This window comes from Ixodes scapularis, unplaced genomic scaffold (assembly GCF_016920785.2).
Source record: "Ixodes scapularis isolate PalLabHiFi unplaced genomic scaffold, ASM1692078v2 PGA_scaffold4__175_contigs__length_147842914, whole genome shotgun sequence".
Lineage (NCBI taxonomy): Eukaryota > Metazoa > Arthropoda > Arachnida > Ixodida > Ixodidae > Ixodes > Ixodes scapularis.
The window spans coordinates 141,535,283-141,552,206 of NW_024609879.1; the positions used below are offsets into that span (position 1 = coordinate 141,535,283).

At 44.9% G+C, this 16,924-nt stretch overlaps 1 protein-coding gene across 1 annotated transcript; it reads right to left on the reverse strand.

Moving 5' to 3' along the window:
- Positions 1-1,364: 1,364 nt before the first annotated feature.
- LOC121047362 lies at positions 1,365-16,924 on the reverse strand. Its single transcript, XM_040502539.2, has 4 exons — positions 16,587-16,924; positions 6,185-6,325; positions 3,308-3,389; positions 1,365-1,475 (listed from the first exon to the last, which is right to left on the reverse strand). Exons 1-4 carry the CDS (start codon positions 16,922-16,924, stop codon positions 1,365-1,367), a joined length of 672 nt encoding a protein of 223 aa, XP_040358473.1.

Genomic DNA, 16,924 nt, shown 5'->3' on the forward strand with positions numbered 1-16,924 from the left:
ATTACTCTTTGAAGTAATTCTGTGATCATTCGAATAATTTTATTACGACGTAATCGCAGCAGAAATTTTATTACTTTTCGAAGTACTAAAACTATACTTGTAACTGTTACCACTCTCCCGTTTTAAATGGCGTCCATTCTTTCCGCAAGTTTCCTAGCACGGAACCCTCAAACCATGTCTCCGACAGGAGAATGGTTTACCAAAACTGATCAATTGAGAGGATAAGTAACTTGTACTTCGATGATTCTGATCCAATGCGGAACGTGAGTTCGACTGCTTCTTGCACAGGGGTTGCGATGATGTCAGAAAGCCAAACTTTATTGGCTGATTGAAAACCTTGTGGGTAGACCTTAAGCCACCTAGCATTGAGCTCTATTCATTATCCTTTCAATCAAAGCCAATCAGAACCCTACGTCGTTCTGACGTCACTGCGATCCCTGCGCAGGAAGCAGACGACTCGCGCTCCGGATAATTAACAGTACGAAAGACGCGTTTTCGGAACGGCAGAAAACTCAATTGTTTTTTAAATCCGATGTAAAAAAATAAGTAACGGAAACCTTTCTTTTTTTCAATTGACGGTCAATTGCTTTTCGTATCGAAGAATCGTGTAATCTAGTTGAAAACTTTTTTTAAGCGAGAGTAATTGTAATCGATGTCTTTTTCCGGGTAACGTGCATACAAGACAGGGTGCAATAGAGAGCTCGCGTTTTTCTTTTTTTGTTTTCTTTTTCTTTTTAGAGCATCGTTCGAAAAAAGATAACTTATGAGTTTTACCCAAGCACGCGGCTTCGACGTCACGCCACTACGGTGGCGCTGATGTCAGTCCGGCGCATGCGCGGACGATTCACTTAACGCGAATCTTATTTCTGAGCAGTCACAGTCCTACACTCGGTGTGGCAAAACCCTTAGTGAGAAGACTAGGTGCGCAGGCGAGCTGGTAGTCACTAATTGTTCTGTCCCTTCGACACAAAGTTTTTTTTTCTTCTTTTCTGCACCACAGTATCAGGTGTTAAACGACGTGGCTGGCAAAACCCTGACTTCCTTGCAAGCAAATTGTTGGTCAACGGTCACTGACCATGGTGAAAACAATAAGGCGTCTATATACTTCCAATACCCGGCCTCTTGGACGCCGCCGTTCGTCGCGTGCTTTGGCTTGGTTGCTGCGCGTACATACTTTCGAGGCTGACTAGACGCTGAAGCGTAATCGAAGGTAAAGAGTGTGTTCTCGCTAGCGGCGGAACAACTGAAATTCCTCCCTGCCGTTCTCATGCTTGTCTGTGTTTAGAATATACGTCTGACGACACTGGAGTTTCTTGGGAAGTCGCGTGAAATTACCTCGGAAAGAAACTGCACGACGGAATAGCTCATCTGGGGTTCCCCTCGCTAAGGGAAGAGAAATCCGCAGCCGTCGCGCAACGGACAGCCAGGGTCAACGTGGCCATGATCCAGCTTAGCACCATGAACCAGACTAAAATCTGAAAGAGAGAACAGACAATGACAGTTCGCACCACGACATTACGACGCGGCACGCAATGTTGTCAAGCAATTTCAAGTGTCTAACAAGTAGTTGGCACCCTTACTGAAAAAGACACGTAAAAAAGAAAGTCGAACTCCAGGAACCTGAAAGCGAAAGGAACACGAACACAAGAAGCTGAGCGACTTCTCGTGTCAATGCTAGTGAAAAAGTGGCAGGAGCCGTTTTTGTTCACTGTTTCCCACAACATGGGTGCCGAAGCTATTCTAAGGAGTTTTGTAGAAAGATAAAATGATGTTCGCAGTATGAATTGTCTTATATTTATATTGATAGTATTAAAACTTTAAAAATGCAACGTTTTCACTTTCTGTGTAAGTTAAAAAGCAAACCAAAGCGCCACCTATTTTTTTTTTCCATCAAATGTTGAGACCATGTGACTCCAGAGTTGTACGTTGTCAAACTTTATCTTTCATCCTCTCTTGGCTTTATAACGAATTTCAATATACAGGGCGTTTTTTTTTAGCTGCACATAATTATTAGATAAAGGGGGGGGGGGGGGAGTTATATGAATGCGGTTTTCACTGCGTGATTATATGGCTCGGCGCTCATTAGATGGGAATATAACCATAATTTTTATGAGACTAATCACCTAAAATTTGTTAAGTAACCTTTTTAATTACTGTAATTAGAATATATGTTTATATTACAACCTTGGAGGCGGTCGTATGCCAGGACTGCTTCATTTTGTAGAATTCGCGTAACCGCAGCTGTTCCGCGTTATTCGTCCTCAAACTTTGCACTTTTACCCGGTTAATGTAGCGTTTGCCGGATTGACTGGATGAAAAGTGGGATTAAGTAGAAACCTCGGGGGCAGATATCTCGGAACACGGGTTGCTTACGCGAATTCTACAATATGGAACAGTTGTAACGTGCGACCGCCTGAAAGTTTGTAATATAACCATACATCTGAATTACAGTAACTAAAAGTTAATCGACGAATTTGAGATATTTGCTTCCATAATAGGAATGGTTATATTCCCGTCTAATATTCGCCGAGCCACGTAAACACGCAGCGAAAACCGCACTCACATAACTTTTTCTCCCTTTGTTTAAAAACTTAATGCAAATTAAAAAAAAATAAAAAAAAGAACGCTTGTATAAGTGCATAAATCGCACTTCGACAAAGAGTTTCCAGGAATCTTCAGCATGTTTAGCCGACGTTTCTTCCATCTTTTCACAAGCGAAGTCGCCCACATAGTGAAAAGCGTACGCCATCCTTAAGTTTCCGGGAGACTCTGCGTCAAATTCTTTCTGCCAGCGTCAAACACAAATTCTGTTTTGCAAATAAAAAAAAAAACACTCTTGTTTTAGCATAAATCTATCTAGGGGAGCGATGCGAGCTAATAATTGGTGCATACTTGGAAAGAAAAAAAGAAAGTGAAAACGTTGTGCAAACGACAAGGACACAAAGTATATAATGGGTCCTTATATTACCTTATGTCCTCATACCGTTTGCGCGCTGGTTTACCATGTTTTGAACTCATCCCGCAGCGCAATAAACCAGGAGGCACACCGCGGCGAGTCTTCATCCGACGAAGCCAATGGAGCAGCTTCAAAAGTGCGTCGTCACGGCGTTCGTTTTTTTGTTTTTTTTCGTGGGTTTGCTACCTCCGGCTCAAGCAATCACGCGTAGAAGAAAGCGTAGAATTGCGGAGAAATTCTTATGCGTGATTTGATCCTTAGGATCATGGCGGGGGCCGCGGACGAAGTTAAAGTGAAACGGAGAATAGAGCAAACTCTGTAGTCTCGGAAATCACTTAAATATATACCCACCTGCGTGATGACTCTCTCGTTGTACAAGTCCGCCACGTTGCTATTTTCCCAGACCGCCGGAGCGCCGCTCTTGGTCGTGCAACTGCGTGCAAATTCACTACGTCAGGCATCTATAGGCCAACTGAAAACACGACGGTCAACTTCGCAGTCATTTCTTAACGCTGTCGTGGGAGCGTCGACCGGCGGGCCCGTAAGCACATCTGAGAGCCGGCTTACATACTTAGTTTCAGCTTAAGTCCAGCGAAAATTGATGTCGCCTGAAATTACTTCCCCCCTAAATTTAACGGGGAAACCGACAACGAGGGACATCGCCGTCACGGGACTCGAGCTAACATAATGTGGTCACGTGACTTGCATTTGCTCACCAAATATACCGGGAAAATTGAATTTGCGTGAAAAATTCCCTCTCCCCCCTCTAAGTTAAGCGGGGAAATTTACGTGACGATCCATGACGCTTCTTCGTGACGGTCGTTCGTGACGGTTCCTTATGAAGGTTTCTCGTGAAATTCGACTTATAGAACAGATTCTGTGTTAACATTGGAGAGCTGATATACGCACCGATAGTGCATTTTGTTATCCCAACATTTAGGTGCCTGTCCCTTCATTGCCTTCAGTAATGACGCTGCAACGCAGGCTTCCATAGTCAAATTATTTTCTACAGATTTGGGAGGGAGATACAACCGTCGCGCTTCTAGCGGCTTAGTGGAGGACTAAACTGTTGGGGAAAACAGTACCACGAAAGGCAAGAATTACTTATTTGTTTCTGCCAGAGTGGTCGGCTCGTGCTCGATTAGCGAAGCTTCAAATGAACCTGAGAGCCGAACACTGCCGCAGCACTCGGACTTAAAGCGGTACTCCGGCATTTTCTTCGTGGTTCCCAATTTCTCCGAAAGTTTCGTAAACACACCAACACACATCGCTGAAATGGTATCCCAAATACTAGAAACAAAGTTCTTTTTTTTTTTTTTTTTTTTTTGCGAAGTTATAGAAAGTGCAATTTTGGTCCTGAACGTGTATTTCAAACTGAAGGTCTCTATGGCAACACCAAAAAAGTGACACCAGCGGCAGGAAGGGGGTTCACTCTTTGGACTGTAGTATTCGTTCCCAACTGATACCAAGCTGTTTCATGGTGTCAAATGAATGCTTTGGAAGCTCACTCCAGCAGCCGCGCAGCAGCACAAAACAAGTGTTGGGCCTAATAAATTTTTTAGACTGCCTGCTCGACTGGCGAGCCTGCCTGCCACTAACGTCACGGTATTAAAAAGGGCGGGTATATTTGAATGTTGGTTTTGGCATCATTTTCATTTGCCGACTTCACAATGACTGTTCTGAATTTCGCGATACTAAATAGCAGACGCGTTCGATGGAGGAAGATGACGCAAAGTATCCGAGGCCTTCGTGTTGATAATGGTTGAACTCGAGTTCGGGTAGAACAAGTTCGACAAAGCGCTTCGAATAGTTTGATCTGTTTGTCATTCTTCCAATCACTTCAGCGAGCGAGGACGGGAAGGAATATCAGAGCCCCAATGGTCATGGGCACCAAGTATTAGTGGCGAAAAAGTAGTCCACCCTTTTTGCGCATACCAGCTACCTGTTTCTTCAAAGTCCTCTAATGTATAAGACGCTGTATTCAAAGGGGTGTTGCAACATTTGTTGTACTTAGCGTAAATACCACTTAGAATGAATTCTTGACGTTTCTAACCTGTGAAACACGGGCTAGTTTTTCACCGCGTGCAATGGTAGTTGTAAAACAAATCGAGAAAAGCGGGCAGCGTTCTCCCCTTAACTCGGAGCCACAACAAGCGGCCACGTGATCTAGAGCCGCTTATGTTTATCATAGCCGCGCGCAAAGGTCGGCAAAGCTCAGGGCACGCGCGCCGAGTTCCACACATTGTTAGAGTTCGGCTATTGCCGTGTTTTCAGCGACTGCACGCCACGAGCCACTACTCGAATGCTTGTCGAGCCATTGATCATCGCGAATATAAATTTCGTCCCTGGGGGACTATGCCAACACCGCGACCTCCAAACTACGTCATCGCGTTTTCCATGGAGAGTTCGAAAAGAAAACGCTCTCTTTTATACTCGGAATTACATCGAAATAAAGAGGCTTCCTGGTCAATGGCGTTGTGAGCGAGTATAGTTAGGTCCCTCTAGTGCCAGTGAGCTCCTATGAGCTGAAACACAGGAGAGATTGCCAAAACCTGTTTGGAAGACATTGGAGAGTCACTTTGGAGTATGAAGAAGAACGTATTCTTTTTCATCACTTAGCGGGGAAATTTACGTCCCAGTTTCATATCGTGGAACCACGAGATACTATGATGTCACTTCACCTGACGTCACGTGACGTGACATCACAGATGTCACGTGACGTGTGGTCACGTGGTACCATGACCTCGTGCATGACGTCAATTTTTTTACTACATCTATAGAGGGTACACATCAACGAAAAAATCTTTGGACAAGTTTCTATGATTAGGAAGTGCCGTTTCAAAGCACAATGCTTCAATATTGTGACGAAGAAGAAGATGCGGAAAAACGACCCAGACTTAAAAAGAAAGAAGACGACCCAGGCGGTGCACGCTCTGAAGGACTAACCCCCATATCTGTATTTCTTATTTCCTTCACTGTATAGTAAATCACTTTCATTATCACTGTAGCAACATGAATATTGTTTTTAGCGTTATTACCATCCCCATTGGGGAGTTTTCGTAGACCGCGTTTCCCCCTCCGCTATGCCCTCCGCAACGAAGAAGCCGCTACTGCGCCTGCGCGCCCATGGCCTTGACTGTAGAGTCCCGAGTATCGTAGCGGATTGCGGAGGGCTTAGCGGAGGGGGAAAGCGGTCTACGAATACTCCCCATTGTCACCCGGACTCACTTATGGTGGACAGCGGACTCCAGGCTGATGAAGAAGGTCCGAATGCCTACGGTCACTTTCCAGGCCATGGCGAAGGTGAGTAGCAGCAGGAGGCTGCTGAACAACGACGCTGGCGGAACGATCTTCCAGATGTGGACAATGCTGCACGTAAGGACGCAAGGACTCAGCGTCCGCGCTCTCCAGACGGGTCCACCATCATTGAAAGATCCTGCTTTTCAAAGGCAGCAGTAGGATTAAGATATCATTTTTTTTTAATACATGCCACCACTCGAAGACAGGGACGCCACCGCGCGCTCCTTTCCCTGTATTCTCAAATTTAGCATCAACTCGCCCGGTTATTCTTGTTCCGTCCTTGTCGTCCCGCGCTATCACGTATACTCGAATTCACCACCAACTCGCCAGACAATCAGCGCCGTGAAGATTTCTTAGGTTGATTTGGAATCACCGGAGAAAAAACGAAAAAACGCGCTGCGCAGGAACTCGTGTGACGTCACGCGAAAGCGGTGGCGCTGCCTTTCTAAAGAAGCGTCCGCAGATTAATGTTTTGCTTTTGGATTAATTAGTTCATGCATACGTACGTAGAGCCCACAGCTTCAGCAAATAAAATCCAGTCAACATTTTTTTTCTTAATTAGGTATATATTACTTCTTTTATTTAAATCAATCTGATTTGATTTATATTAAATTAATTTTATTATTCATATCGGATTCATTTGATTTGTGTCTTATTTATTGAACTTAAATGAGATTAATTCGATATCAATCAATGCAGCTGGAAAAAAGTAATTTATCTCCAGTAAGGTGTGAAGATGGGCGAGTCGTGCTTGATCAGAGAAATAGAAACAACGCAATTGTGCACAGAGGGAAAACAAAAAATCGGTGTACGTAGGTTTATACAGTCGGAAGTTAGTCTGCCTTAGTGGGCGTCTGGTGTTTCAGATGTAGATAAGCAATTTAGCCAGCGCAGTACGACTGCTAGCCTTGGGCTAGCAGTCGTACCTTTCATGTATTTCCTAGCCAGGGGCTAGCATGGTACACGACCGCTCGCCGGTACGATGTTTATCCAGATTGTAACGGGCAGGGGTGGTAATTGAACTCAGGATTCCTGGGTTCAATCCCTTTCACTTTTTTTTTTAGATCTAAACCGCCGCCTATATCAAAGTCATGTATGTTGGGTTTATGAACTCAAAATTTAAAAAAATAAAAATAAAAAAAATATCTCCTCCATTACGATTCCACGCACTCCGAGATTGTAAATAGGGGTATTGCAAGCTCTTGTGTGCCAGCTTCTCTGGTTAATTCCTGTCTGCATACGAGCTTGAGTAGTTTTCTTAATCAGGTCAAAAGGCTACCTTCGGCGGGCTTTCCAATTGTAGGTGTCGCGCAGTCCCTCCTACAAATCTTTAAAACATCCCTTGATCTACCTACGAACTTGCGACATAAGCCTACTCGTCGACCATTTGTCGTCCCGCATATACATACTATTTCACGCAGGATTTAAAAAGGTTGCCAGTAACTTTGATGTACATGTAGTATTCTCCGCACCGTCGAAACTATCGCTTATGCTTCGCAATCAAAAACGCGGGACGAAAACGTGTGTTATGCGATGTCAAACACCGTTGTAAATATGTAGCGTGTGCAGTCGGTGGTCTTAAACAAAACCCCTTTGTCCTGTAGAAAAAGTTATGTAGGACAGACGGGCAAGTGTGTAAACACTAGACAGTTTTAGTGGACCGCACGCTACAGGTTTGCGTACGCAAGGAGATTGCGGGTCGTAAGTGCGCATGCGCAGAACGCGATACAAGGGCTAGCGTATTGCGTACGCACGCAACGATGGGGATTTTGCGTTGCTGGCTAGCGGGCCTTGCGGGATGCTCTCGAAAGATCTCGGACCCAACGAGAGCGCCAGTTTCAAGATGGCGGTTGCCTCGACTAGCTGGCGCAGCAAGGGCGACGTGGTGTTTTCGAAGTTCTGTGTTACGTGAAATTGCGTGGTGTTCAGCTCGGCGATTCTTTCTGGGACCTACCGCGGTCGAATCAGATCGCCCTGCAGCTGAAGGAGTGCACAGTGGAAATGTACGCCGCTCGCAGTGTGCGTCGACGCTGCGATCTGCTCAACGCTAAGCCTATTCCCACAGTTCATCGCCGACGGACGAACGACTCCAAAGGAAATCGCCGAAGTTCTCGCTATGCACTGGACATCAGGATCATGAATTTCATTCCGCGATAGCATTGATAAAAGCTGCCGTTTCCACGGGACGACTGACGGAGGCTCCGTGATCGAATTTGGCTACGCACTCGTACTCGTAGCCTCTGTACCCCGCAGAAAAGCGCGCTTGACGAGGCAGCTGTGGCTTGGTTTAATCTGAAATAAAATGATTGGACACTTCTTTTTAAATATTTCTTTCCAGGAGCATGGTTGCGCTATAAGCACGGGAATTCTACGGCTCTAGCAAATTTAACCAATATCATACGCGGTGTTCACTCGAAAACGTAACGCACAACTAAATTCGGTCTGAGCATGTCATCTTTAGCGTACGCTATACTATTGCGTATTGCGTACGTAAGATCCAGCAACGCTATACTAAAACTGCCTACTATAGAGCTCGTGAGCACTCTCTTTCTTTGCGGAGCATAAGCGATAGTTCTTTGCTGTATCGGGAAATCTCGCTGTACATTGTCATAGATGTGGCCGTACACCGCAGTTAAATATTATAAAGACACCGGCCAAACGACACATCAGGACCGCTAGAGAAATTCTTGATGCTTGTTTTATTATGCATTATGGACCTGACGTTTGTGGTAATGTAGAATAGATTACACGTACTGGTGGCGAATTCTTTCTTATTAATCAGACGGCCAGATTTCTGTGGCCGTGACTGTGACTCTCACAGTCACCGTGGCTTTGACTGTGACTGTGACTGTCATAAAAGGACGTCCTGAAGTCGTTTCTCTTTTTCTTCTCCTTTTGTGTCAATCTATTTTGTTTCGAGGCAAAAAGAACAGTGACAGTCAATAGTCAAAAATGATTTTTTTTCTGTGTCTTCAACTTGTTCATGTGTTCATTTTTACAGTGTTTCTTTTTTCTTTCGTTTTATTACTAGATGCAATTTTAAACATGGCAAATTCATTGATAAATTATTCGAATCACCGAAAACGATGCTAAAGAAAAGAATTACATTAAATTAAAAGTAAAGTCTAATTGACCATACTAAAACCAATGCAGTTTGATTATAATGCAATTAAATGCAAAGGTGCAAGCGAGCTGGACAGTATCCAGCTCCAGGGATTATTTTCAGCAGTTTGATATGTTTCGTTTTAAATGTGAAAAGATTAATTTCTTTCTTTTTCCCGTTCTTATTTACTTCCAATATGACATTATTTTCCTCGTATCTGTTTCTTCCTTTTGCTCTTTGATTCAATAGTAAATTAGGGAACTGAGGAACGAACTGGAAAGTTGAAATAAAGCTTGGCCATCACTTCGAATAGCTCAAAAGAGCACAGCTTTTCTGGGAATACATAAACTGAATAAATATAACTTATACGCCTTCGTCGTTAAATAAATAACAAACTTCTTAACTAACAGACGCCTGACTGTTGTGATTGGTCAAGGCTTTTCCTCCTCCCTTCGCGACGTCTGCTGTGCCGTAGGGATCGGTACTTGGTCCTGTGCTCCTTCTGATATACGTCAATGTTCTCTATTCTAACATCCAATCTTGCACTCGTCTGTTCGCAGAGGATTGCATCGGTTATCGTCCAATTACGAGTCCTTTGGATTATAAAATTTTATAGGATGACTTGTATATAATCTCCAACTGGCGCGCCACGTTGTTGGTGAACATAAATACAAACAAAACGAAAGCTATAACATTCATCACAAAACATCAGTCCACTCCACACCCACACTTAATCGGGAATGATCCCATGGAAGATGTAACTTCATTTAAATATCTTGGGGTTCATCTTTCATCTGATCGAACACTCGCGTTCAACATACTACTAACAACGCGTCGAAAACTCTTGATTTTCTCAAACGAACTCTCTTCCAGGGAAACACAGAAACAAAACTCGATGCCCATACTGGTTTTGTTAGATCCCTAACTGGAGAATGCATCCATCACTCGGCATCCACACCAATCATATCTGGGAGAGAATATAGAATCACTACAAAAAAAAGCTGCTCGTTTCATAGCTCGCTCCAGCTTTACTAGTGTAACCGGTATCAAACCTCGACTTAATTCAGTATAGAGGTTTTTATGCGCGACACAGGGAACAATTACAAGCGAGTAGACACGGAGAAGCGCTTGTCCGTGTCTACTCGCTTGTAATTGTCCCCTGTGTCGAGCAAAAAACCTCTATACTGCATTATGAACCAACTAGGCCAACAACAAGTTTTACTCGACTTAATTTATCACCCCTTCGTACCACAAGGCATCTTGCGCGCCTATCATTCAATCACAAACTATACCAAACCTCTTCAGCAGTTAAAGATGTTTTCTTACGGCCAGCTCACCATATATTTAGGTCACCTTTATAAAATTAACCCCATATATGCACCAACTAACATGCTCAAAAATTCGACTCTTCTTCTTGCCAATTCGGATTGGAATCGTCTTTTAAGGGAAGTTGCCTCCATCAGTGATCATGAGACTTTTGTTTCCGCCGTAAACATGATGATGTCTGAATACAGCTAATGGCGAATTCCACTGGGCGTTTTGGAGCGCGCCGGGATCAGTTGACCAGATCCGGACCGGAGCAGACGATACGAACGGGGTCGCGCCGCCTACGGATCCCCAGTGGAACATGACCACTGCTCCGGGATCGGCGGATGCCTTCCCGTCAATCAACTGCCCGGGAATCCCCTTTCCGCGGCCGCCGCGGTCGTTTCGAAGACGTTTTCGCAATCGCGGCGCTAACATGTGTTCGACGCACGAGCGGCAGGAATGGCACAGGAGCTTCTAGCAAAGATTGCCGGAATGCCCGTAGCGCGGCAAATACCTTCTCTTCTCCTTCCTGGAAAACGAACCGGCTGTCGAGCCAAAGGGTAAGCAAGCGGCCATTACGAATTCTTCTGATGTCGAGACAATCTAGGAGCCCAGCCCGCGACGTGCTTCTTCTTCTCCTAAGGCGAGATGGGCGAGATCAGGCGGGATGCCCCTCGAGAAAGGAAGTCACGTGTGTGCGCCGAGGGCTGGCCCGGCTGGCTTCCGGTTGAATCCGCCGAAATCGTGGGAGCGACTTTTCTCGGATCCAGATCGAGATCTGGAGCGGGAGCTAATCCAAAACGACCACTGAAACACGTCGGTCTCGATCCCGATCGTCCAGTGAAATAGGCTCGCTCCAAAAAGGTCGATCCCGGCGCGCTCCAAAACGACCAGTGGAATTCGCCATAAGTTTAATTGAAATTTTCGTCTGCTGTTTTGTGCCCATGTTCTTATGGCACCTTTTCTATGTATATATTTCAATGACCGCTAAAAGTGCCGAAATGCGTCGAATTTTTTTTTTATTCATGCCTTGTATCTTTTTTCTTTTTGAATGTGGCTGCTTGTTTTTTATTATCATTATTATTGTACTGTTTTTGCTTCCTACGTAATGCCCTTGATGACCTTTAGCGTACATAAGTAAATAAATAAAATACCCATTTTCAGCCTGCTATAAATATTTTGTGTTTGCGGAATATTTAATTTAAATACAAAACAAATCCAGAAAAAACATCAAATGGTAGACAAACTAGGAAATATTTGGGATATCTTTCTTGCGGGAAAGGTTTTTAAATCATAATTGGGAAATCGATGTGATTTAAATTACGATTTAAATCATGATATAAATCATAATTTAAATCATCTTGATTTTTATTTCCACCTTGGGTGAAACCCGGCTGTTGTGTTGCAAACTATGAGTTGTTTTAAAAATCCCGAAAATTTCTCATCACAATGACATATTCGTCCCCGAGGAGGCTTGGAGTACTTCTACGTGTATGATTTGCTTACACTAAAGTAAAAGAAATTATACGTCGTGCGCTCGTGATTTCCTTTCACAGCGCTGGTAGTCATTACTGCTTATTGCTGGCTTCAGACTATCAGTCTGACGGTGTAAAATAACCCCAATAGGGACTACGGAGTAACACTCGTTGCATGTATACCACCACAATGTGAGATCATATAACGTCAGTGGTGACGTGATATGATCTCTTCGTGCGGTTTTCTCGCTTGCCAAGGAGGCGAGAACACGCTTCTTGGTCGGTGTCTATGAAACGCCGAACTAGTAATTTTCTAGACAAATTAATAGTGTATATCGTTTTTTTTTACTGCAGCGCACACGACGACGCAATCTAGTAGAATACTGTTATACCACCGCGGCCTTGTCAATACGCAGTGTACCACAACAGTTCTTGAAATCTTCCTACCCTACCGAAAAATCCGGTATAACTTTTCACTATCCGGATTATGGAACTGGAAATTTGTTTCTGGAAAACCGAAATCCAGATTGCAGACAAAGGAATAATTTATGAAAATCTAAAATCCATTTAGAGTCCAGGTAGAATCCAAATAAAATTCCGGTTCCATAATCCGGATAGCGAAAAGTTATACCGGACTTTTCAGTAGGGTAAGGACTTACTGTGAGTCCTGATCAAGAACGATAGTGATGACACGATTTTGTAGGTGGCTATAATTCCTAACTTCTTCACTACACCAAGCGCCACAACGGGTTTCTGAAACATACCCTCACCAAGACTTACGGAGAGGTAGGAAGGAGTAAGACCTTATGACAGAGCCGGCCTTAGAGCAGCAAGTGCCCTGGGCAAACTGCGGCTGTGGCGCCCCCCCCCCCCCCCCCCCCTTTACCCCCCGCCTATTTTCGCACCCAACATCACGTTGTTAGTAGACATGCCAGAGTGACCCATGGGTCGCGACTTTGTCGTTGTCAGTCGAGAACCACATCCGAACGACGTTCGCGAGCATTGAGAGTTCTGTCGGCACCATGTTCAAATGGTTCAAAACACAGATATTTCTCAGATTAACCAAATTTCAGCAGTGGGTCTCCCATAGCCAGCTAACGTCTGGCTATGGGAGAGAATTAGGCTACAGCTTGCGACATATCCAGGATAGAAGCTATCCAGTTTTCAATGGACAAAATTGCCAATGGCAATAGTCTGGCATCTGCCATGGGTAATCTTAGGTATGTCTTATTAAACTTTAATTTCGAGAAACTCCTCTCAGCGGTGATTACTGACACTGGCTAAGTGAGGAGGATCACCAGCTCACCTCCCCACTGGCAAAGTGAGTGGGTGAGCTGGGTGGTTGCTACGATGTCCTTCATGCTCTTACTTACAACATTAACTTGAAAAAGAATGTCGTACCACATAACAATGGAAACGAGAAACTTAAGGTATGTGAGCTGCCCTTCAAAGAGTTCAAGCTTCATGTCGGACGCCAGGGTTTTAGCGGTTTTCGGGATTTTTGCGGCGGGTTTCTGAATTTTGAGTGGGCAACACTGATCGGCATTGCGAGTCCGGACTCGTCGCTGGTCGCTCATACACACAAAAAAGAAAACACTGCGGACCCAAAGTTCTTTGCACATAATATTTTCAGTCGGGTTGAAGCCTCTAGGCACAGAGGCTCACCGCATGCCGAGGAGGCATCGGTTCGTTTAGCCTACTGCTAGAGACTCCACAACGAGCGAATGTCGGGAGGAATCAGGTTCATTTTACCACCGGTCAGACCTTCTGAGCGAAGGCATACTTCGGCTCAGAATAACTTCGCAAAGGGCGAAGCCTACATTTTCTGCGAGCCAATCAGAGACTCTGAGCGAAGCACGGGATAACTAAGAGCAAAAATCCGTTTCAATAGCATTTTGCCACGTGACTCGCTCCGACACACTGATTTGCTCGCCGATCAGCTTGGCGCCACCGTTTGGTAAGTTGCGCTAAGAATGCGGCATGCTGGCTTCATCGCTTCTTGCGAGTCAGATTTTGCTCCGCCCGTAATATGAACATGGTTAAAATCGCGCACAAAGAGACGAGGACAAACGAGGAAGGAACACAGAACACAGACAGGCGCGCACTCATAACTCTAGTATATTAAGTGAAGAAGAGAAAGATTAAGCACTATTTTTTACAGGGGACAACGTCACCAGGGGGAAACAGATCATCCGCAGTCAAATGATCGCAAGAAGGCAACTTCTTTTTCGCTCAAAGCTACCGACGGCTGACTAACGCAGCGATCGGTCAGGTTCAAGATGGTGAACGCCTCGAGCGCCTCGCGCGTTTGTTTTTCTTTAAAGCAGCCAATGATTGATGTTTTTTTCTAAAGATGGTGTGCACATACAAGTTCTACAGTGCACCGAAAGGTGACCTCCTACATTGGATGTTAAAGCAAGTTTATGCTCTCGTAGCCGGTCATTCAGACACCGTCCCGTCTGTCCTACATAGCATCTTCCACATGAAAGAGGAATGCTATATACAACGCCCGATGAAGAGGGAACAAATGGCTGCACATGTTTTTTGTGGCACGTGTTTTTTGATAATTTTTCCGCCTTTTCACGAACCTTAGAACAAATTTGTCGCATTTTTTTAGGGGCTGATAGTACTACGGGCACACCATACCTGCTGGCCACTTGTTTTAGGTTATGCGATATTTTGTGTAGGTATGGCATAACCACCACCCGGTTTTTTTTTTTTTTCAACTGGGCGCCTAGTTTTTTCACCCCCTTTTACATTCTATACCAGCGTTCCTATCACTTCGATTAAGACCTGATTCGGGAACCCTGAAGATTTTAGTCTTTCGATCTGGCCCAAGAAACTCCGATGAATGGCATGGAAACATGACTTTTTGGGGGCTGAGGTGAGGCAAGAGATAGCAATGCCTCTCTTCACCACCTTGGAGTGCGAGGATGTGTAGTGAACAATACTTTTTTTGGAACGTGGTGAGAATGCCCAGCACAAGTGATCGGCGTGCAGTGAGAGGGAAAGGTCTAAGAATTGCAACGCCCCTTCGTTAGGCTTCACAAAAGTAAAGGTGAGCCCAAAACTGCACGTATGAAAAATGTCCATAATCGTAGTAACTAAATCTTGATCCGCAGTCTTTTTGTACAGTAAAAGAAAATCATCTACATATCTGAACACGTCGGTGACAGGCGTGGACTTAATAGCTAAAGCAATGGCACTTTCGATACTCGCAAGAAAAATATCACTTAAGACTGGCGCGACACAAGACCCAATACACACCCCCGATTTTTGTAAAAATACCCAGTTTTGCCATCCGACGAATGTGGAATTTAAATAAAACTGCAGTAGTTCAAGAAAACTGTCTGTAGTCACTCCCCTTGAGTTCCGGAAAGCGATTTCGTCTTTTGTGTTCTGTGTTCCTTCCTCGTTTGTCCTCGTCTCTTTGTGCGCGATTTTAACCATGTTCAACGTTTACCAACTCGCTCAACTTACTACTCTTCTACGTAATTTGAAACCTGTGCGGAGGTGATCGCTTGCCTAGTCGTTCAAGATTCATTGCATGGCGCTTTGAATTTCACGGAGAAGAGGTCCTCTATAGTAAAACATCCGCAGGTGGCTATGAGTTGATGGACTCCAGTTATAACAAAAACTAAGTCGTTGGTTTTGCGCCCGAAATACCAAACGGCAAGCGCCACCACCTTTTTCTACTTTTTTTTTTTTTTTTTTTTTTTTTTTGGGGGGGGGGGGGGGGGGGGCGTTTTACGCGGTTTTGTTTTTATCACCTCGAAGTTTGAGCTCTGCATGATCTGGCGGCCCTTTCGGCGCCCCCCTATGAATGGCGCCCTGTGCGGCTGCACAGGTCGCCCACCCCAAAGGCCGGCCCTGCCTTATGAAGGACTTGCTTGATGGCAGAATTCTGTGGGCAGCTACAATTCCTACCTTCTTCACTACATCATGTACCACGACGATTCTCCGAGGCGTATCTTCATTGGGACTCACTGAGACGTAAGCTGTAATGTAGGACTTCCGTGATAGCTCAATTTTGTAGGCGGCTATACCATCCCTGCCTTTTTTACTACACCACAAACCACAACTGTTCTTTGCAAGATATCTTAATCGGAGCTTACTGAGACCTAAGTGCTGATAAGGGACTTACGTGATGGCATATTTTATAGGCTGCTACCATCCCTGGCTTCTAAACTACACCACGAACCACAGCAAATCTCCGAAACATACCCTCGTCAGGACTTACTGAAAGGTAAAACCCGATGAAGGACATACATCACGCTACAATTTTGTAAGCAGCTACCATCCCTGCCTTCTTTGCGTACCAAAAGATAAGAAGACTTACTGAGACGTAAGTCCTGATGAACACCAACTCAAAACTTACATATTTCTGTGTCATTATCGTTCGATGATGGGTTTGAAAACTCCTTGGACTCAGTTTTCCACTCACCTGTCCTCCTGCACACCTCTCGTCGACGGTGCGCACATGAGGAAGAACCAGAGGGCTATGATGCTGTACACGAAGGACGCCAGCATCGCAAACAGGACAAAGTTGCAGAGGCCGTGACTGCTCCACTCGGTCCGAGCCAGGTCAATCCTACAGTTGCCGGTCTTCTGGCTGATTTCCAACCAGGGCTTGGAGTAAAGCATGCACTTGTCCATGTCGATCTGGAGGGTTCTGTTCATGCCGCGGTAGCTGAGCAGGGCCCCCAGCGACGTGCCGATGGCGCAGACGTAAATGATTACGTGCGTTATTCTCCACGTTTGTACGTTCTTCTGTTCTGGCAT